General features: G+C 32.4%; 2 protein-coding genes across 2 annotated transcripts; both read left to right on the top strand.

Annotated features, from left to right (window-relative positions):
* The first annotated feature begins 3,650 nt into the window (after positions 1 to 3,650).
* On the top strand, positions 3,651 to 4,770 carry LOC107912295 (short-chain dehydrogenase reductase 3b). Its single transcript, XM_016840400.2, has 2 exons — positions 3,651 to 3,801; positions 3,901 to 4,770. The coding sequence occupies exons 1-2, from the start codon at positions 3,788 to 3,790 to the stop codon at positions 4,679 to 4,681; spliced, it is 795 nt and encodes a 264-aa protein (XP_016695889.1). The 5' UTR covers positions 3,651 to 3,787; the 3' UTR covers positions 4,682 to 4,770.
* Positions 4,771 to 15,615: 10,845 nt separating this feature from the next.
* LOC107912294 (L10-interacting MYB domain-containing protein) lies at positions 15,616 to 20,799 on the top strand. The gene is made up of 5 exons (XM_016840397.2): positions 15,616 to 16,501; positions 16,781 to 16,851; positions 19,171 to 19,233; positions 19,593 to 19,933; positions 20,023 to 20,799. Exons 4-5 carry the CDS (start codon positions 19,595 to 19,597, stop codon positions 20,653 to 20,655), a joined length of 972 nt encoding a protein of 323 aa, XP_016695886.1. The 5' UTR covers positions 15,616 to 16,501; positions 16,781 to 16,851; positions 19,171 to 19,233; positions 19,593 to 19,594; the 3' UTR covers positions 20,656 to 20,799.
* The last annotated feature ends 1,704 nt before the right edge of the window (positions 20,800 to 22,503 follow it).

Genomic DNA, 22,503 nt, shown 5'->3' with positions numbered 1-22,503 from the left:
ATATTTGTCCAATATAAAAATAAATTGATGTATTTATTTAAATGTGTATGATTGAATCAAAGTTAATGTTTCATATATACATTTGAACCACAATAAAAGTTTCAAAATTCATATATTAAATTACACATTAAATCAATTTAAAATTTATCCATATATATATATAACAAGAAATGTTTTTTCTATTTAATTTTTAGAGTTAGTTAAAGATAATTCTGTAAGTTTTCATTATCCATAAATTGCGCTTTTTAGTTTTAAAATGTCAAATTATATTAAGTTTTAAAGCCCCATATTTTTATTTAACCTTCAAATACTTTTAATATATTTAATTTTACTTTAAAAATATAATTAAAATGTAAAATTTAAAAATATCTTAAAGCTTAAAATATACCAACCAATTTTATTTCAAAATTTAAAATTAATTTGTACTTACTTAAATATACCATATCAAATTTGAAAATATTTTTTAAAGAACCAAGAGAAAAAATAGCCACTATAAAAGTAGAGAAATATAATCAATAGAAGTAATGTTTACACAATGTCTTTCAATTGCTTTGGCTTAGCATCAAAATGTAGAGACGAAACTATCCACCTTTTCCGTGGTATCAAACTTGGAGTGTGCTGGGAAAAACCAAGACCCAAAGTATAATAAGAAGAATTGGCGATGCAAGAATAATTACATGCAACGTCTTTTCTCTACATCAAATCAGAGGCATGGCTATTGACTTCAACCTTAGATTCCTCTTCCAAGAACCACTCATGCCTAAATTTCTTCAGACTTTTCCTGTTAGCAGAGTCGTTGGCAGATGTGAATTTAGAAAATTGAATTTTAAATTTTTGAAAGATGAACGTATAATTTTATCATATATTACAATTTCAACATTTTTGTAATGGGCTAAATAGACTTTTTTTTAAGGGTAAAATTTAATTTTATTATATGTATATAAATTTATAATTTAATAATTTTTAAAGGGTTAAATTATAACTTTCTATTTTAAGGAAGGAAAGTCGTTACCTACCCCTTGCATTTGCCTTGATTGTTCGTAAACTATGGAATTTCATTTTCCTTACGATTAATATCTTACTCACGATAGGTAGAAGTTGCAAAATCTCAATTTACAATCAATTTATTCAATATTTCATTTTTTTAGAGAACAAATTTTCACATTTAAATTATGTGTTAGAAATTTTAGTTCAAGCCCTTCGCTACTGGGTAAAAAATGCTTCTTCTTTGCATTTATTTCGGGTCTCTCCTGTCATACATTTACCAATATTTTACTTCATTAAAATTAAATGTTAAGAAATTTAATTTAAAAAAAACAGTTTTAACTGCAAATATTTTTAGAATATTTGTAATACTTTTAGAAAATATAAACAGTATAAAATAAAATAAAAAATTAACCAATTAATAAAAATCATTTAAATAAAAATTTTAAAAATACAAATACCGTTAAATACGTTTAACAATTTAAAAACATATTTAAAATTTTAAGATATATAATTTTTACTTGAGTTTTTTGGCTAAAATTTTTTACTTGATTAGAATTAAAAATGTTTTAAAAATTTTAAGTGATTAATGCAAACACACATGCATATTTATTATACAAGTTTAAAAGGAATAAAAATATATATTCTATGTTTTTTTAATGAAGTTAATTTTAATATCTATGTAGTATTGTGTTAAACATGGTAAATTTTTTGTTTTTAATAGATATTTTAGGATCAATTTTAATTTTTCTAATTTGTTTCACAATTTAAATTTTTAAATAATTTTTTATTAATAAATAAAAAAACTGATTTCATTATAATTTATGCTAAATGATTTTTTTATTAATATAAAAATTCATAATTACTTATATTAAATATATGTTTTTTAAAAAGTTATTTTGTGAAACAAATTAAAAAAATTAAAGCTTTTTTAGGTTATAATTTATGCTAATTGAAATTTTTATTATAAATATTTTTATGTTAATTGAATTTTATTATAATAAGGATTATTTATAGGATTAGTTTCTAAAAGAATTAAAACATTTTTAAAATTTTAAAACATTTATTATAATTAGAAACAGATTCCATAAATAATAAATTAATGGATTGCATAAATACTTTTTCATCTAGGTTTAATTTAGAAAATTGTATTTATCATATACATACAATAATCTAATATATCATTTTTATCCAATAAAATATTCAACTACAAAATATATAAAAAAATTATAAAATAATTTAAATATATTTTAATTGATACATATAAAGAAATTTGTGTATCACCAGATAAAAAAATTAGTATATATATTAATTATAAGTTCTTAGGTCCAGTGATATAAAAGTTTAATATATTGACATGTGACATACATATAGTGATGACATATGACAATTATGTTATTTACTTCCATTTTTTATTATTTCAAAAATAAAATATAATTTTAAGATTACAAGACATTATTTAAATAATAACAATAATTTATATCTTTAAATATTTAAATTACTTAAATTACACACTTTGGGTTTTATAAAATTGATAAACTTTTGTATTGAAACGAAAAGAACTCATTATAAAAATCATAAAATTGATAAACTTTTAACAATTAAAAATTCATATTAATTGAACAAAATTTAATTTTATAAAACTATTAAATATTTGAAGATTTTAAAATAATATTATTTCAAATATATATAAAATATATTTTTATTTTTTATTACAACATTAGCAGAAAAGGGTAAATTACATAATGGTCATCCAACTTTCATAAGTTTTCATTTTAAGCACCAACAATTTTTCTTTTCATTTCAGGCACTCTCATTACTGTCAATTTTCAATTTTGCCACTCTAAGGTATTTAGATTAACAGAAACCCGAAGTAGCATTCTTATAATTATAAATAATTTATAAATTTCCAGATAATATTTAATTTCAATGTCATTAAGAATTTCCCCAAAATAAAAATGCCAACTCAGATTTATGTTAGTCCAAATACTCTAAGCAAGGTGGCTAAAATGAAAACAGATGGTAATGGGAGTGCCTAAAATGAAAAGAAAATTTTTAGATGTCTAAAATAAAAACCTATAAAAATTTTATGATTATTTGTATAATTTACCCTTTTCAAAAAAATAAACGACACACAAGAAATTTGTGCATCGAAAAAAAAACTATTATATATATATATATGCATAACATTCAATTATGAATTGTGACAGTCATATACTGAAAGTTGTGTCGAAAAGTAAATGAAAAAAGAAAAGTACAAGAGGATCTATTCATAACCCATATCTCGAACATCTCTAAAATGGAAGATAACAAAAAAAATATAGTAAGAAAAGGCAAGTCTTCTGTACCAACAGTCGCTTTGCCTGGTGGTGTGCAAAAGGTATTGAAGACAAGATAAGCTCATAAGCAGTGGTGATTAATGGAATCATGTGAAGATGCTGTCTTAGTTGTATTCTAACGGAATAAACTATTGCCTAGTTGCAACTACATATAAAATAATACATCAAATTTACAATTATGTATACAATGAATTTGCATGGACACAAATAGTTTAAATCAAATTATAGGTTGCAGTTGACTTAAAATCAACGGTTGATGAAGTTCCAAGTCCCCAAAAAGTTGTGCTTTCACCACGTTTAAATCAAAGATAAAACCAAGGTGATTACCTTCTGTCATGCACTAACGTACACAGTTGCTTACGGCACCAAGCATAGTCTGCAGCTTACTAAAAATCCTATAAATAGGAAATATCACAGAGGTCAGAAAACAGCAAATCCGAGGGCCTCGCTAAAAGACTTTTCAGATGTCTAACCCAAGGTATGTTCATCTCAGTCTATTAGATCTGCTTTCGCTAATTAACATTGCAGTTGCATCTCAAGAACTGAAGCCTGCAAATGTATGTATGTTACTTTCTAGGTTGGAAGGTAAGGTGGCTCTTATCACTGGTGGAGCCAGCGGTATCGGTGAGGAGACGGCGAGGTTCTTTGTACAACATGGGGCTTTGGTTGTTATTGTTGATGTCCAGGATGATCTGGGGAATCAAGTCGCTGCATCGATCGGCCTTGACAAGGTTAGTTACCGGCACTGCGATGTACGAGAGGAGAAGCAGGTTGAGGAAGCAGTAAGTTTCACAGTGGAGAAATATGGGAAGCTGGATATCTTATTCAGCAATGCGGGTACCCTAGGCTCGTTAACCGGAATCTTAGAAATTGACCTGGATGACTTTGACAACACCATAGCCACGAACGTTCGAGGGGTGGCCGCCACGATCAAGCATGCCGCTCGAGCTATGGTGGCTAAAAACACACGCGGATCCATCATATGCACTGGAAGTGTAGCATCTTTTGTAGGAGGAACTGGTCCCAATGGTTATACAACATCAAAGCATGCTATCGTAGGGCTTGTTCGAGGAGCGTGTAGTGAGCTAGGGGCTCATGGGATCCGAGTCAATTGCGTTTCTCCCTACGGAGTTGCCACGCCGCTCGCTTGTAGAGCCTACAATTTTGAACCAAGTCAACTGGAGGCCAACAGTTATTCGGCAAGCAACTTGAAAGGTATTGTGTTGAAGGCTAGACACGTTGCAGAGACTGTGTTATTTCTTGCTTCTGATGAGTCCGCTTATATTAGCGGCCAAAACTTGGCTGTTGATGGAGGATTTACTGTGGTTACTCACAGTCTTTCAACATTTACCGATTAATGGTTGTGGAAGCCAATTTTTGATATAATTCTCTGTAACATTTATCAGTAAAGTTTCTTCGACTTGCGAGTCCAACCTTATTACCAGTACATTCCATGTGCATTTTCCCTATAATCTGCATTATGCAGTGCCTTTTTTAATCTTTTTTTCTATTTTATACTTGACAAATGAATAAGTCTTGTCTGCCATTATCTCCACACCTCCTATTTTTTTTCACCCAATTTTCAGCCCTAAAGTTCTCACTCAGTAAAGGAATATGCATCAAAGGAACTCTCCAAAGTAATTTTCTCTGTTTCTACTATTAAACCGTACTAAGAGGGGATGTTCTACTGCTAACTAGTTCAGTTAATACCAGAATTTAAAATTTGTTAATTAAATTAAAACCAATTTAATTTTTTTTAATTTTAACCCAGAATTAATCGACTGAACTAATTTTAGTTAAGTTCAATTAAATTTTATAATAAATTTGAAAATTTTAAAGCATAATATTATATATTATCTCAAAATACCATCACAAAGCAAATATCAAATTTAGACATATGCTTAATGCTCGGTAGGATCTCTAAATTATATTCATTTTTCACTTTAGCACTTAGAATATTTTTTAATTTCACTTTCATCTTCTTTTTTTTTTTTAAATTTCTCTTTCATACTTAAATTATCACAATTTAGCCCACAATATTTAACAAATTGACCCATTACGCTATCAGAATGCACTTTGTCACTTTCTTTTATTTTTTGATATTATGATTAACTAAAATAATTTAAAAGAAAACATTATATAAAACATTTCAAGATTTTAAAAAATTCAATTTAAAAAAAAATCTAGAAAATCCTAAAGTATATAAATTTAAAATTTTAAAAACTCAAAATAATATATAAAAATTATTTAAAATTTAGTAAATTAACGGTAGGTTTGGATGGGCGGTGAGATGTGGTACAGTGTGTTTAGGTTACTTTTTGTCTCACGCTACAATATCGTTATAGTATTTAATCTTACTGCCACCACTGTTTTACATTAACCTCAAGTAAACACACCACCTATCCAAACCCACCTTAAGAAAAAAAAAACCTCAAAATTTCTAAGAATATATCTTCTAAAAAAATTGTAATAATTTATTTTAAAATATTTTTTTACAAAACACCCCAAAAATACAAAAAAGAATCTAAAAATCCAAAACAATATATCAAAATTTCAAAAACAAATTGAAAAAATTTAACTCAAAAAATATAGATTCTAGAAATTGAAATTTTAAAAAATTTAAAATAGTTTATAGAAAAATTGTAATACTTTAAAAGTGCAAAAAATAATAAAAACTGATTTTTTAAAATAATTCAAACGAAAATTTAATTAGCACTTGGTCAACTCAACTAACAATGGTCAGTGGTGGTAAACTTTGGTCAAAGTCATTGATATATTTTATAAAATACGCAATTTTTTTTAAATTTTAATTTCTAATTTTTTTTGGAATATATTTTGTAATTTCATAATCATGAATGCCATGTTTTGCCTTTGAAATGGTTAGAAAGTTCCACGCGACACATTTTGACTATTATAAAACTTGGACTTAATTGAATAATAAAATGATAGCTTAAGTATCAAAGTGGGACAAAAAATATATTTAGGTACTAATATGAGAAAACATATATAATTCAAAAAATAAATTGACATATTAAAACAACTAGAATAATTTTATATATGTAAGCTATGACTAAAACATCGTAGTATTTAACTAATTAATTAATAGAATGTCGATGACAAACAAGGAAATGAGGAGACAGTGATGGTTTACACGGTGGAGGATGTGCAAAGGGTTATAAAAGGAGGTGTTCTTTTCTTGTAGTGGAAAAGGTGTAATGGAGTGACATGAATTCTTCCTAAGGATAAGGACGATTATTTATAGGTGAATGTGACCTTCTCTTAGTTTTGGATCTTGACATGTGCACGATGCAAAGTCCCAAATTGATGGGACACTTGGGAGCACTATAATCCTCTAGATAGGTGGCGATAAGATAGAGATAAGGTGAGATCCCACGTATGAGTCATGCTAGGAAAGACCCAACATATATTTTTGGCAAGGTAAACCGTAGGAGTTTCACGTGTTATGTATATGTATGTTCACAAAGCTCAATCTTGATAAGGTGCTACCCTTGACGAGGTGTCGATCGACTAGCAAAGTTGTGCCATGATGAGGTAAGGGCAACAAAGCCTAGACGGAAAAAGTAATTATAAAATCCCCCAAATTTACGTTTTTGGTTTGTAGTAATGAATGTGCATGCAATGGACATTTGGTAAAATGGTACACTTTTGGAGAGTGTCTATTTTGGCGTTATTTGAGTTTTCACTAAATGTTAAAAAGAATGTGTTCAATCATTATTGGCTACTGAACTGATAAAGCATAATTTAGGAGACACATGCCAGTGTTTTTATTGGTTTTGGGAAGTTGTATCATTTTGAATCTTCACTCGTACTGTTTGCTTCTTTATTTATATAAGGTGCCTTTAAGAGTTTTGTGGAATTTTGGCTTCTACACCTTTAGAGAAAAAGGTTTTGAGAACAATTTTGTTGCTCAAGATTTTGCTGGAATCCTCATTGTCAATGGGTCTTTGGAAGAAACAAAAAAACTACTAACGAAGCTCGCACTGGCAAAGGTACATCTTCTAAAAGGAAGGGAGCCTTGCAGGAGACAAAGGAGCCTCAACAAAGTAGAGAAGAGGCTTGCAATGCGAGAGAGGAGGCTCGCCAAAATAAAGGAAAGCACTCAGCTCATTAGCGAAGAGATGAGCCTTGTGAAGATCAATTGCTTGAATAGCTCAAAGATGTTTAAAAATCTAAAGGTCGTCAGTCTATTGCAGCTCCGATTGAGCAACATGCAGCTTAAGCAACAATTGTGAACATCCTTCCTGTCAGTAGTGTATAGCAAGAAAAAACTGAGAAACTGAAAATTGACTGAACTGAGTTATTTGAATGATTTATGAAATATAAGTTAAAAAATTATGGTTACTTAAACCGAATTAAATTCTATTTTTATTTAATTTACAATTTATTTTAATTTTTCATGATGTGAAAAAAAATATTTTGTATTTAAAATAGGACATTTTTACCAAAAAAAGCCCTTTTTTTAAAAAAATTACCGAACTGGGCTACTTTTTTAATTTTTTACCGGAATGGGCCATTTTCCGCGAAATCGCTGCCACGTAAGCGCGATGTCAGGGTATGTGACAGATCATCGCGTCCACGTCAGCGCGACCTGCTGACGTGGAAGGAAATCGCGCCCTCAAGGAAGCGATTTCCTTCCACGTCAGCAGGTCGCGCTGACGTTGACGCGATGATCTGTCACGTAGCGCGTTTCTGGGGACGCGATTTTGACGTTAAATTTACGTTTGGGTTTTCTGGGTTTTAGGGTTTAGGGTGCAGGCTTTTTAGGGTTTAGAGGTCCCGGGAAAAATTATTTCGAGTTGACGTTTTTGGTCAAATAGTATAAAATCGCTTCTACCAAGATGCTATCAGAGAAGAAATTGTGAAATCGTGCCCTCGTGGACACGATTTCGGTATAGTTGGTCATGTAAGAAATAATTTTTTTTTGACGTTTTCTAAGCAAATAGTATAAAATCGCTGATACTAGGATGCTATATGAGAAGAAATTGTATTAATTTTAGATGCAATTACATTTTATTCAATTACTATTTGATAATTGTATTAATTGTTAGTAAAATTATTAAATTACTACAATTTCTTAAATGTTAGTACCAGTCGAAACATTTTACGAAATCCAACATAACTTGTAAAACTGTGTAAAATTATTATGCCCAAAAATTTTTGTTAATTAAAATGGGTTTTTAATTAAATTAGTTTAGGGTTAGGGTTTTTAATTAAAATGGGTTAGGGTTAGGGTTTTTAATTAAATTAGGTTAGGGTTTAGGGTTTTAATTAAATTAAACTAGGGTTAGGGTTTTTAATTAAAATGGGTTAGGGTTAGGATTTTTAATTAAATTAAATTAGGGTTAGGGTTTTAATTAAATTAAATTAGGGTTAGGGTTTTTAATTAAATTAAACTAGGGTTAGGGTTTTTAATTAAAATGGGTTAGGGTTAGGGTTTTTGTGATAGCCCGAAATAGGGCCTAATCGGAATAGTGGTTTCGTAACCACAAATTCGAAGTGAAATAGTTTAATTTTATAAATTTTTATTAGTTACTGATTGATTGAAATATTGTGTGAAAATATGGATAGGAAATTTTAATGCTTTAGTGCTTAATTGAATTTTTAGGACTAAATTGAGAAAAATGCAAAGTGTGTCTAATTAGTGATTAAATGACTTAATTGAATTATTGCATGAAATTGGAAGTGTTTATGTGGCAATTAGACCATAAATTAGTGTTATGGACACAAAAGGGTATTTCTAGAAAAATATCTAAGTAATGGGTCAAGGGCATTTTTGTCCAAATTGGGTAAAAGACAAAATAAAGAGAAAATAAGTGTCCATCTTCTTCAAAAAAATCAGAAGCTTGCTGCCGAAAGTTTCAGGTTACCATAGTTAAGGGTTTTGATTTTCCTAAGCTCAATTATCAAGAAAGAAGAAATAGTGCAAGTGATCGGGGAAAAGAGAAAGTTATCGACTAAATTACAAAAATAGTCGTTTTGCATCCGAGGTAAGTTATATGTAAATAATAGTTATATTTGTATAAATTGTGAATTATATTTGATATGTGAATTAATATTGAATGTGGAAGGAAAGTTGTTCATGAATTATTCAAGTGATAAAGTGTTGAAAATAAAGTGTTAAGTGTAAATTCCCGGTTGAACTTAGGAATAGAATTGGATACAAGTGACATGTCACTAGAGACCAGTGTTACAGTGTTACAGTGAGTCTCGGGTGCTGGGTGATCTAGCATGTGTTGCAGACACCTGACAGCTTGTGTGAGCAGGCCCGTGGACATTTCCAGTGTTATTAATCAGTGGTAGCTTCGGCTACATTTCAGTGGTAGCTTTGGCTACATCCAGTGGTAGCTTCGGCTACATATCAGTGGTAGCTTCGGCTACATATCAGTGTGGCACTTATGTGCTAAATCTCTACGTATCCGTGTATATTCCAAGTGTTCAACGGGATTAATAATGAATTAAAGTGAATATGAAATGTTAAGTGTGAAAATGTATATGCAAGTGAATTGGTAAGATTGTGTATGTGTAAGTGATTGAAATTGCTAAGAAATGTTTTGATTAGTTATATGTTAAAAGTGTTAATTATTAATTGAGTAATTATTGTTTACATGTAACTTACTAAGCTATTTATAGCTTACACATCTCTTTCTTTCCTTTGTTTTATAGTGATTTGAACTTGATCGAATAGTGCACCGTCGGAGCTCGTATCACACTATCATAACCATCTCGGTATTATGTGCTTTTCAAAATGTTTAAACTATGGCATGTATAGAGTCTTAATCATTTTGAGCATGTCCAAATGATATGGCTAATGTTAGCTATTGAAGTAGTTATTAAAGAATATGTTTTGGAGTTATGTATGTTTAAATGGTAACTAATTCAAAGAAGCAGTTTCTTTGACAGCAGCAGTGACATGAATGTGAAAAATCACCATAAATAGTAGAAATGGAATTAGAGGGTAAATGATATATAGAATTAAAGCTTATCAAGTCTATTTTTACATGAAAGAAACGGTGTAGGCAAAGAAATTTTATATTTTGAGATATTTAAATTTTAGTGAGACAGGGTCAGAATGGTTTTTGAAGTCCCCTGTTCTAACTTTATAAAATCATTATAAATTGTACAGAAATAATTATAGGTCATAATTTATATGTTTAGATTCCTTAGTGAGTCTATTTTCAAAATAAATTAATGGTAACCTTATATGAATTCTGTACAATTAGATATTTGATTTTTAGCGCCAAGAGGTCAGATCTGTCGAGCTGTGAAACAGGGGATACTTTAATGAATAAACTGTACTAATGTGCTAAGTCAAAAATTCTGAAAATTTTATGGTAAGTAGGAATATGAGTCTAGTTTCACGGAAAATTTACGGATTTAAATTTTGAGTTTCGTAACTCAAGTTATAATTAAATTAGTGACAGTTGCGCAGGTGGACAGTGTTGTTATGAACAGTGAATTTAATTTTAAAAGCAAATTTTTATGCTCCGAATCGGTAAGTTAAATTGGATGACATCTCGTACTCGATTCCGGAGACGGTCTCGGGTAAGGGGTGTTACAGTTTTTAATTAAATTAAATTAGGGTTAGTGTTTTTAATTAAATTAAATTAGGGTTAGGGTTTTTAATTAAATTAAACTAGGGTTAGGGTTTTTAATTAAAATGGGTTAGGGTTAGGGTTTTTAATTAAATTAAATTAAGGTTTGGGTTTTTAATTAAATTAAATTAGGTTAGGGTTTTTAATCAAATAATATCAAAATAACTTGGAAAAATTTCTATGTGTATTACATCGTCATAAACTTGTATTTCATTACATCAAATGATAAATTTTAATACGGTAATCAATGTCTATGACCGGGGGATTCGGTTTCACATGGCGGCCGTCGACGGTTACGCGCTGGATTCCTCCTTCCTCTAGCTTCCGGTGGCGGTTGTTCTTCCTCCGATGGTGATTGTTGTTCTTCCGGTTCGGCATCTGGTTGTCGGACTTGGGACGATGATCCACCTTCAAAGAATAGTGTATGTGGTGGTGTTTGCATCACGAACGGCGACAGTGTTTGCATCATAAACGACGACGAAGTTTGAAAGCCATGCGTTGCTGGCGATTGGTAAAAAGGAGAGCTCCCCGACGTCCCCCTTTGCGACCCTCCTGGGCCGCTGGCCTAGTTATCGGTGGTCTGCTCGGCATTACAGGAAATGGAGCTGATCCGGGCATTTGGCTCCAACCTGCCATAGGATTCGGAAAAGGATACATGTACGGGTTAGGGTACATATAAGGGCTAGGAAACATACCTGGCATCATAGGGAAAGGCGAATGCGTGGGTATCATCTGTTGAATTGTTGCGTCAGGTGACTGCGTCGGTGCTCTTGTTGGGGACGGTGATTGCATGGCCGCTGATGATGAACTGGGTGAATGTCTGGGCCTCGTTGAGGGGCTACCCTCGTAGTCTTGTCCCCTTGGATTTAGAGGCCCCCGACTTTCCCTTCCGACACGTATTTGACGTTGCCTCTCCTCTGGCGTAAGTAAATACGGCTTCCCATGGATCCTAAACCATGGCATGTATTCTGGAACACACGCTAACTCGGGAACGATGATTTATTCCCGAGTAGGTAGATATTCATGCCGATTTTCCCACATTTCTGTATACTCTGACCAGTATCTAGTCCAATCCGTACCTAATAGCCGAAGGTCGATTTTGTGGTGCTCGTCAAACACCTCAGGGTTCTCAGGGATCGGTTGTCTACATTCAAACTAACGTAGGACTCTGTCTGTCTGGTGGGGCTCCACGGTTGCATAGTTTATCAACACCACTTTTACGTGCCAAGCGTTCGGATTTTGTAAAAACTCTTCCGGGATTACTGCCCGGACTGCCGGATCCTCGTATGGTGTCCATTGAAACTACATGAACATGATAGAAATATTACTTATATACATAATACTAAATACTAAATACTAAATACTAAATATCAATCCACTAGCGAATGTATGGAAATATCTATTTGCAATAATACTTACTTCTGCTTCCGACCGTTGCTCCAATAGAAGCCGTATATCTTCGAGTTCAGACGGTAATCCACGATAACTTGCCGGATGGTTCCACCTAATTAAATAAATTTTTAGCATACTTTTGTTCTTACAAAATCTACATAACAATTTCAAAATGTAATATAAAATTTACCTCGTTAAAAGTGGGAATGTATATGGGTGGTTCACTCGAGGACGTAGAAATGGAAAGCGAAACCGTGCCCATGATTGCAGTAGTGACAGGCAACCTCCGATTTTTGCTCTCCTCGGTTTGGTCGCCCCGCACATCTCCCGATATAATGTTGCCAAGACGGCAGACCCCCAACTTAATTCACCGGCTGCTCTAAAATCAACGAGTTTTAGCAGCCACCTTAGATGTAAATGGCTCCATGATGTGTCGACCATCAGATAGCCTCCAATTATTTGAAGAATGTATGATCGAGCATATCGGATTCTTTCAATTTCAGTTGAATTTTCATTCAGATCGGGGAAGGTGGCACGTAACCAGCCCATCTCCACCTTACCTCCATTCATTTTATCCGGAACAGCGCCCAAAAGCTCGTAGCACACCGCCTCCCAATTGCTAGATTGGGCAGACCCGGTGACTGGGTGCCCGTCCACCGGCAATCTCAAATGCAGATGGACATCTTCCAGAGTGATAGTGCACTCTCCACATGGAAGATGAAATGTGTGCGTCTCGGGTCTCCACCTTTTGATTAACGCACTGATCAGTTTCAGCTCCAACTTGCATCCCCGACCTACCGTCGCCACGTGCCAAAATCTCGCTTCCCGCAAGTAGTTCTCTACTAACGATGATGGAGGACCATGCATATTCCGAATATTGCATTCCAATACCCGATCTTTAGACTTTTATAACAAAAAATAAATTAATAATTATCTAAAAATACATAAATAAAAATATCTTAAATAAAATTTAAAATTTAAAATTAATACTTACCATTTTCATTTGCTCCACCGATATGTGATTCCTATCAAGACGAATCAATGATCCGGCCAATGTTGAAAATATTAAAAATTTTAAAATTATTTTAAAAAAATAAAAATATTTAAAATTTTCGTAAAAAAATGAAATTGAATGGAAAAGAAAATTAAATATGGATTTTGGAAGGAATTTGAGAGTTTAAGAGAATTTTGGAAGGAAATTGAGAGAATTTTAGAAGGAAATTGAGAGAATATTTGTTTGTGAAAAAATAAGGGGTAGGGGGTTTTATAGTAAAAAAAATTGTGACCGTTGGGGGGGGGGGGCAACGGTCAAATTTTTGACCGTTGGGCCACTGTTCACGCGCACGTGTCATCGTGTCCACGTCAGCAGGTCGCGCTGGCGTGGACGCGATGATCTGTCACGTACCCTGACATCGCTCTTATGTGGCAACAATTTAGCGGAATTGACCCATTCCGATAAATAATTAAAAAAGTGACCCATTTTGGTAAATTTTGAAAAAAAATGGCTTTTTTTGGTAAAAAGGCCTTTAAAATAGTGTATTTTAAAAAAAATTCATATAAAATTTATTGATTATTTTTTATTTACTTGAAAAATTATATTTTTTAGAAATATTTATGAAACCCAAAAGACTTAAAATTAAATTCATTCTGTAATCCAAAAAATCGAAAACCAAGCTGAATTAAATTATGATAGAAATTTCTTTTTCAAGAAGTCTGATCCAACTAAACCAATCTAACCCCTTCCTGTCTGTAATGCGGCTACTATTGTTAGCGGTGATCCATCCATATTAGTCCCTTCAAAGGTCGTTCATGGAGTTATTCAAGTTGGTGGGAAATCTTGTCCCCAACATTTTCACAGTTAGAGAGATAAAATACCTTTGGGGGAGTTCCTCTACACTCCTGCAGGTGTGGCTGCCAACTGGGATAGGAGCTTACCATGAGCTGTTGGTTAAGCTTCTGGCAGAAGCGGTGAACTTGTCCGACTTATAATGGCAGAACTTATGGGGACAATTGATGTACAAGCAGGGGAATTAGAACTCATTCTTCATGGTTTAAGGCAAGTCTTTGTAGAGGATGTTGCAGCCAAGAACCGCGTTACAAAAGGAAGCTAAACATTGGAAGAAGTTCTACGCTTCCTTGAAAAGAAGTTTCGCTGAGATGGAGTAAAGCCAATAGTAAGGAGAAGAAAGTTGTAGACTCTGAAAAGTTGGTCGCTGAGAGGGAGGCTCATGAGATGGATGCGAGGATCCAATTAGAGGCTTTGAAGAAAGAGACTGACGTCTTAGCAAAGGAAAAAGCTGGGGAAGAATCAAAGTGTTAAAAGAAAGGGTGAACTGAGAACCAAGGGAGCTGAACTTACAAGCTTCAAGGCTACAAAGGAAGCTGACCTAGAAGACTTCAAAAGAAAAGCGTAAGCCAATATTAGTGATACATTGCCTAAGATTAGGCTCAGTACTACTCTTAGTATCCAGGCTTTTAGGTGCCCTCTCAATCTTCACGGTGTAGATTTGCAGAGCCTTTTTGGAAAAGAAGGTAGCTTCGGTATCGTAGATCCCTTGAGCGAGGCTTAGGATGAATTTGTTAAGGAGTGAAGGGATTCTGGGAAGATTTTTCTTGCTCCTGCTACCCTATGAGAAGAGACAGGTACTCCACAAATGATTCAAGAAGAGAAAGCTATTGCGAAGGGTAATAATGATGATAATGTTCCTTCTTTTGGCAAGGTAGAGGCTGCAACTAATGTAGCCGCATAAGACTTGGTTTTAATTTGCTTCCAAATTGTAATCTTCCTTCTTTTTTAATGGATGAATACTTATTTCCTTCCTTTCTCGCGCTAACTACTTCTTTGGAATCTTGGTAACTTTGATATGACAAAAGATCCATGGTAGATTGTCTACTTTTGCTTGCAAACGTATCATATATTTTGATATAATAACTCATAATATCACTATTGTTGAAAAAACTGTTGTAATTGTTGACTTGGAAGTGCTTGATCTAACTTGTCAACTCAAATAATCATATTTGCTAAATATTTGTCTTTAATACCAATCTTGATCAAGTGGTGAATGTTCACATCTCCTTGATAGATGATCATGCATCACACACAGTCCAACTCAACGATGGACTCTCACTTTGTTGAGCTCGCCAAGCACTTGGGTTCTTCGTAAAGTTGAAAGATAAAACTTTAACTCAACTCTATGACAATATCTACTCATTAAAAGATGACTTCGAAAATTTCACCAAACCAAAAGAAGTTACCTTCCCTAAAATAATTTCTAATAGTCATCTGCAAGAAGAGACTAACTTCATTTTCCTCCTTAGAATAAGCTACAAAATTAAGAACTTCGAATCATCCCTAGTTGTTGAACATTTTAACCACTATAAGTTTAAAGTCCTTCCTCAAATGTTGGAGGGTTGTCCAAGTACGGAGTCGGGGAGCTAACAAGTTATGGTTTATTGAGAGCTGAGGCAACAATCATCAGTTTAGTGCTATTAAGGAACTTGAAGCTGAAACCATCAATTATTGGTTGACAACAAGAATATACATTTCTCTTATTTGCTGCAACCGTGGCCCGTTCTTCCTTTCCCTTAATTCAGTGAGAAAGAGAATTCGAACGATGAAGAGTTGGGGTGCTAGTTTAGAAAGCAAGTTCCAGCGTCTGAGACCCCATCTGTTTCAGCTTCTTGTATCATCAAGAAAGTTAAAACGGACCAATTATTTTCTCCTATTTGTGAAAGCCACAGTGGAGAAAGCTCAATTCATCCTGGCTTCCATGTTATAGAGCCTTTGCTTTAATATGCTTTGGCTAGGACACTTCCGGAGAATGACGATTGTTGCCTTAGGCCCCGTTCTTTTGCCCATTTTAGAAGGACTTTTAATTGAAAAAGTCATTTTCCCTTAAAAGAAATGAAGAACAGCTTCCTTCTCTCCATATTATTTCACCATAAAAATGGACTTCTCTCCAGATGAAAAGCTAAAAATTTCTCCTTTTCTTTAGCTTGAAGTGCTTTTGGCTGAAAATTGACTAAATTAACCTGTCGTCTTCTCCCACACAAACTTTCTTTCTCCCACAAACGTGCTTTTGGCTGAAAAGAACAGAAATTTGATTTCTCATTCAGGCAACCCTCCTCTGCTACTGCTTTGAGGCAACCCTCCGGTGCTTAAAAGCTTAAAAGGTATCCCATTTATGAATTTACGAAACTGTTTGATCTTTTTTTTTTTTGAAAATGTTTTCGGCACCTGCCCAGCTCTTCAATGTTTTCGGCGATTTGTTGCATAATTTATGTCTTAAGATTAAGATCGTGTTTTGCCGATTTGGGTGTGATAGATTCTAATTGTTGTTTGGGCTTACTGTTCATCTGCATTTCACGAGGATTGAATACTTGCATGTTCTTTCCCTTAGATTCTAATTGTGGTTTATTATTTGACTAATTTCATTTTGAGGTGAATAACAGTAGATTGGAGCCTTAGCTACAGTGGAATCTGATTACTCCTCCAAGCTTATTCACCAAACCCCAATTTCATGGTTAGTGCTCCATCACTTTTTCTTTTCCCATTTTTTAAGTATTTTTTCTTTTATTTTCTTAAAAAGAAAAACTTTTCTGTGAGTGTTTTATTTGTGCTGTAATGTAAACTTCGGGGTTCTTTTAATTTAGCTATATTTCATATTTCATTGTTTTATCCTTAAAAAAATTGAATTTTCGATGCAAAATTGGGATAAATTTGGAGGCATTGAAATGTAAGCTTCTGGGGTCGTTTTATTTAGCTATATTTCGTGTTTCATGTGTTTTGTCCTTGAAAAAAATATATGAACTTTTTTATGCAAAATTGGAAATAAATTTAAGGTTTTGAAAATTGGGTTTTTGAAGAATTAGCTAAACAATGGATTGAAACTAATAGAATTGAATTAGTGGTGGAATAAACTATCATGACGATACAATGTAAGCTTTTGGGTTGTTTTTAATTTAGCTATATGCCATGTTAATGTGTTTTATCCTTAAAAAATTGATGATTTTAATTGATAAATGATGTTGCTTTGATTTTCTTTTCCTGCTGAATTTAGTGGTTTACTTGGTAAACAGTTTGAATTTTGATTGATTGATGATGAAGTCTCATCTTTTCGATTTCTATTCTTTTTTTCTGCAAATAATTAGAAGATTGTTTTGCAAAACTGGATAATACTTAAAATGGGGGTTTCAATTGCTTTACAGTTTGGATTGTGAAGTATGAGTAAAGGTTATTTTTTAGACTTTCAGTTTACATTATTATTTGTTTCCTTTTGATCTTTTTCCTTGGAACAACTAAAAGTACTAGACTGTAAATATATATACATGCACACACACACACAAACACAAACGCATATGTACTTTTTTCTTTTAATGAATCCTATGCATGTTTACGGATTTGTGTTTGTGTTGTCGTTTCATGTTTATGGTTCCTTAAAGATCATTTTGGAATTGATTGTTAGTGGTCTTGATTAATATTCCTAAGTTTGATTAATGCATTGCTGCCCAGGCTATTTGTGTCTTTGTTTTGGCACATTCGAAAAGTTCTCATTATCCTAATCAGTTCTTGTTTGACCATGTATTTGGCTTTTTGAAATATTTTGGCATTACAAATCAGCTATCTTTTATCTTAAACTATAATCTTGTATTATTTTTTCCTTAGATATTACAGTTAATGTTTGCCTGTTTTTCTGGTCAAATTTACTTGCTAGTGCTGATTGTTTTTGAAACCAATAGTACTCTTATTTGTTGCATTACTACCAAGGCTGCCTGACGTTTTCATACATGTGTTCCAATTTCTCCTTTTCTTTTCTTTCAAGTTCTGGACCTAAGTGTAAGTTCCTACAAGAGGAACAAGCAGATCCTTCATCTTCTGTTGGAACGGCCCTCATCTTCAACGGTTGTTTCTCCATTTTCCTATCAAAACTAATATAAATGTATGCATTATTCAATCCCTGATAAGTTTCCAGTCAACTGTGGCCTCTCTCAAACCAGTTTGAAACAACTCATTCTTATTTTCATCAAGACTTTCTGTTAACTCTCCTCCGACATCTCTCCCCATCCTTTTCAGCTCAAAACTAGCTAAGGCATAACCAAAACCTTTATTTTAAGCTTTTTGTACTATTTTCTCTAATGTTTTCAAAAGTCTAACCTGATTTTTGTTGTGTTTGTTGGTGGAATGGAGTAGAGACTTATGTTTGGGCCATGGTTTTGTTTTTTTTTGTTTTTGCCGCATGTTTTCGAAATAATAGTTCAATTTGATGTTTTTGTTTTTGTTTGTTTTTTTGTTTGCCGTATGTTTTCTAAATAATAGTTCAATTTTATGTTTAAAAAAAAGAAAAAAAATCTTACCTTCCTATTGTTTTTTTTTAATTTAGCAGAAATGTTTTCTTAGATTTATTTGCTTGTAGACTGTGTTGTGGTGTTTTTGAAAAAGTGTTAGACAGTATAAAACAAAGGTTGGATTCAAATATAAAAATCTTATGTTTGATCTATTTAGAAAAATATATTTTATTTCTTGTTTAAGTTTATTTTTTAAATTTAAAATTTGAACTTTAATAACTAGTTAAACTAATGTTTAAATCTAATTATATCTAACAATATGATAGCTTTGGCCTTAGAGATGTTACTGAATTACCCATTTTTGGATTGCGAATTTATTGATAAATGATTGATTTGGTTTGATTTATTGATAAATAAATGGATTGATTTGGTATAGTATCTTTTGTAAAGGACACATTTGGTATAATAGTGAATTTATTAATAAAATCAATAGTTAGTACAATATCTTTTGTAAATGATTGATTTGGTTTATTTTATTTCTCCTTGACTATTTTCAGCTTATTCTCAATCAACATATTCTAGAATTCCTTGGTTCTTGGACTTGATAAAGTAAATCCCAGGTTTGTGAGCTTATTACGTTTCTTTCATTGCTTCTGCCTTGGATTCTAAATAGTTGGATGCAGTTAACATTGATGTATCAATTTGCAAAATTCTATTTATCTTTTTCCTTAAAGAAATGAACTTTACCTCTATAGACAATGGGAGCTAGCCATGTTATTGCTGTTAGGCTAATTTTTTAAGTTTCATTGGATATTGGTAATATAATAAAGACATATAACATTTACTGTCGAGTCCATTTTTTGGTAAATTTATTATTAGAGGAAAATATTTTGATACACATGTAAACAAATATACTTATGTGACATTTGATTTTCTTGATTGTTTTACTGGCTTAAACGAATCTGTTGGTATACACAAGAGATGAGTACTTCAGCGGTTGAAGTTAGTGGTGAAAAGGTGAAAGCAATGTGGGATAAGAGATTGACAGAAAAATTTTGTGATTTTTGTATTAAAGAGATATTGAAAGGCAATAGTCCCGGTACTCATTTCACAAAAGATGGATGGTTGAAAATAATGACCAACTTTGAGAAAGAAACGGGAAAGGGTTTTTCACAAAGACAACTTAAAAATAGGTGGGATGCCCTAAAAAAAGAATGGAAAGCTTGGAAGAAACTTAAAGGCGAGGATACTGGTCTAGGGTGGAATCCTATAAAAAGAACCGTTGATGCATCGGATGATTGGTGGGAGAGTAGGCTACAGGTACATTACCAATTCTGAATATTTTTGTTTTTTTCTTATTTATGAGGTTATTGATAATTGCTGTTATTAAACTATCATTTTAAATGTAGGTTGTGCCTGAAGCTCAAAAATTTCGAATTTCGGACATTGATCCCGAATTCGAAGGGAAGTTGGATCAAATGTTCATGGGGATAGTTGCAATAGGTGATCAAGCATGGGCACCTTCTTCTGGTACACTCCGGACTGATTTTTTTGAGGATGTTATCAATGAAATACCTGAAGAGAATGAAGAAGAAAATATGAGAAATGATGTTCACATTTCAAATGATGTTCAAATTGATGGGAACGGTCAAAAAAGAAAAAACCCTGAGATATCAAGTTCACATTTTAAAATTGGAAGAAAGAAATCCTCAAAGCAAATTGGAGGGGCTGCAAGATTGTCCAGTCAAATAGAAAAATTATGCAATGCAGCTGACAATATGAGTCAAGCCACATCTAGTTTGACTCCTGTTATGGATCAATATGGTATTCCACAAGCAGTTAAAGTGCTTGACAGCATGTCGGAAGAAGTTCCAGAAGCTAGTCCGCTATACTTTTTCGTACTTAAATTATTGCTCAATAAGGACAAGCGAATTATGTTTTTATCAATTAATCCAAGATTAGAGCTTTGTGGCTTAAGTCGGAAATGGAGGATAGTTGAACATTTTCTAATCTTCTTGGGTTCAGAGATATCTATTATGTGACTAAACAACAATGCTAAACTAGTTTTATCAATAGTTATTTATGTTTGGTTTTTGGACATTGAATTTATGTTCTACTTATTTATGTGTAATCTAGTTTTATTAATAGTTGTTTATGTTTGGTCTTTGGATATTGAATTTATATTCTACTTATTTATACTAAATTAGTTTTATCAGTAGTTGTTTATATATGATTTTGGATATAAAATTTATTCACAGGTGATGAGTATAGTTGAGAATTACAGCGGTGATGAAAATGATGATGAAAGGGAAAAGAAAGAGATTTTACAACGCATGGAATGTTTTAATCGATTATTTGTTGCTGCATCTTCTTCCGTGCAATTATATTACGAGAAGTATATATTGAGGCAACCATGCATGGATTCAAAACAGTCAGGTGAGACATGGATCCGAGAGATCCTCGACGGTCATGAATCACGTTGTATGATTAATTTTAGGATGTCTAAAATGGTATTCACAAGTTTGTTGAGAGTTTTGGAGACAAGATACAACTTGCAAACTTCAAGAAGCATATCTTCTACTGAAATGTTGGGAATTTTTTTATACATCTTGGGCACCGGTGCAAAAGTTTTCTAATGTCGAGAAAGATTTCAGAGGTCTGGATCAACAATAAGTCGACACTTTGCAATTGTGCTTGAGAAAGTTTCAAGGATGGCCGTTGATCTAATTGCACCCGAAGATTTTTTTTTAGCTCAATACCCGAACAAATACGTAATGATTCTAGATATATGCCGTATTTTAAGGTAAAAATTTAATTTTATATTATTATATTTTAATATATTTTGTTGACTAAAAATATGCACGAGAGTAATATGATTATTTGTTAAGGATTGCATTGGTGCAATTGATGGTACTCACATTGCCGCTATTCTTCCATCAAATGAACAAATTCCCTATATTGGAAGAAAATGTATCCCGACTCAAAATGTTATGGCAATATGTGATTTTAATATGTGTTTTACCTTTGTCATGGCTGGATGGGAAGGATCGGCACATGACACTAGAATATTTCTTGATGCGAGATCCGAAATACAAATTTTCGCACCCACCAAATGGTTAGATATTTTTTTTATATGTGATTTTTTAAATAATAAAGTATAAGTTCTTTAATTGATAATTTTAATAAAGTATTATGATTAATTGTTTGTTATATTATGACTTGTAGGAAAATATTATCTTGTTGATTCTAGATATTCTCAAATGAAAGGTTATCTTGGACCATATAGAGGTCAGCGATATCATTTACCTGACTTTCGTAGAGGTAGACCGGTATCTGGTAAAAAAGTATTCAATCATTCACATTCATCATTACGTAGCGTGATTAAACGAACTTTTGGTGTTTTGAAAAAAAATGAGCCATTTTAAGAGATATGCCAAGTTATAATTTTGAGAAGCAAACGATGATCGTTGTTGCTACAATGACAATACACAATTTTATCCGAAAACATGTCGATCGAAATGATGCAGATTTTATGGAATACGAAGATATTATTAACTGGACATATGAGAATATTATTGATTTAGAAAATGCGCATGGTCAAGAAAGTGATGATGACGACGACGACGATGATGGTGATGATGACGGTGAATCAAACAATTCAAGTGGATTTGAAATGAAATTAACAAGAGATGCTATATCATCTAGTTTAATGAATTCACTTTAAATTGTAAATGCTATTGACAAATTTTTAGTATTTATATTTGGTATATAAATATTATCCCTTTTTAAAACTTTAATCCAAATATATGTAATATTTTAATTCGTTAAGTTTATGTTTTCTATGTTATGTTAGTATATAATATGAGTTATATATTCAACTACATTTTAAA

This window comes from Gossypium hirsutum, chromosome D11 (assembly GCF_007990345.1).
Source record: "Gossypium hirsutum isolate 1008001.06 chromosome D11, Gossypium_hirsutum_v2.1, whole genome shotgun sequence".
NCBI lineage: Eukaryota > Viridiplantae > Streptophyta > Magnoliopsida > Malvales > Malvaceae > Gossypium > Gossypium hirsutum.
Note: the sequence above shows the minus strand (reverse complement) of the source record. Positions and strands in the feature narration are given on the sequence as shown.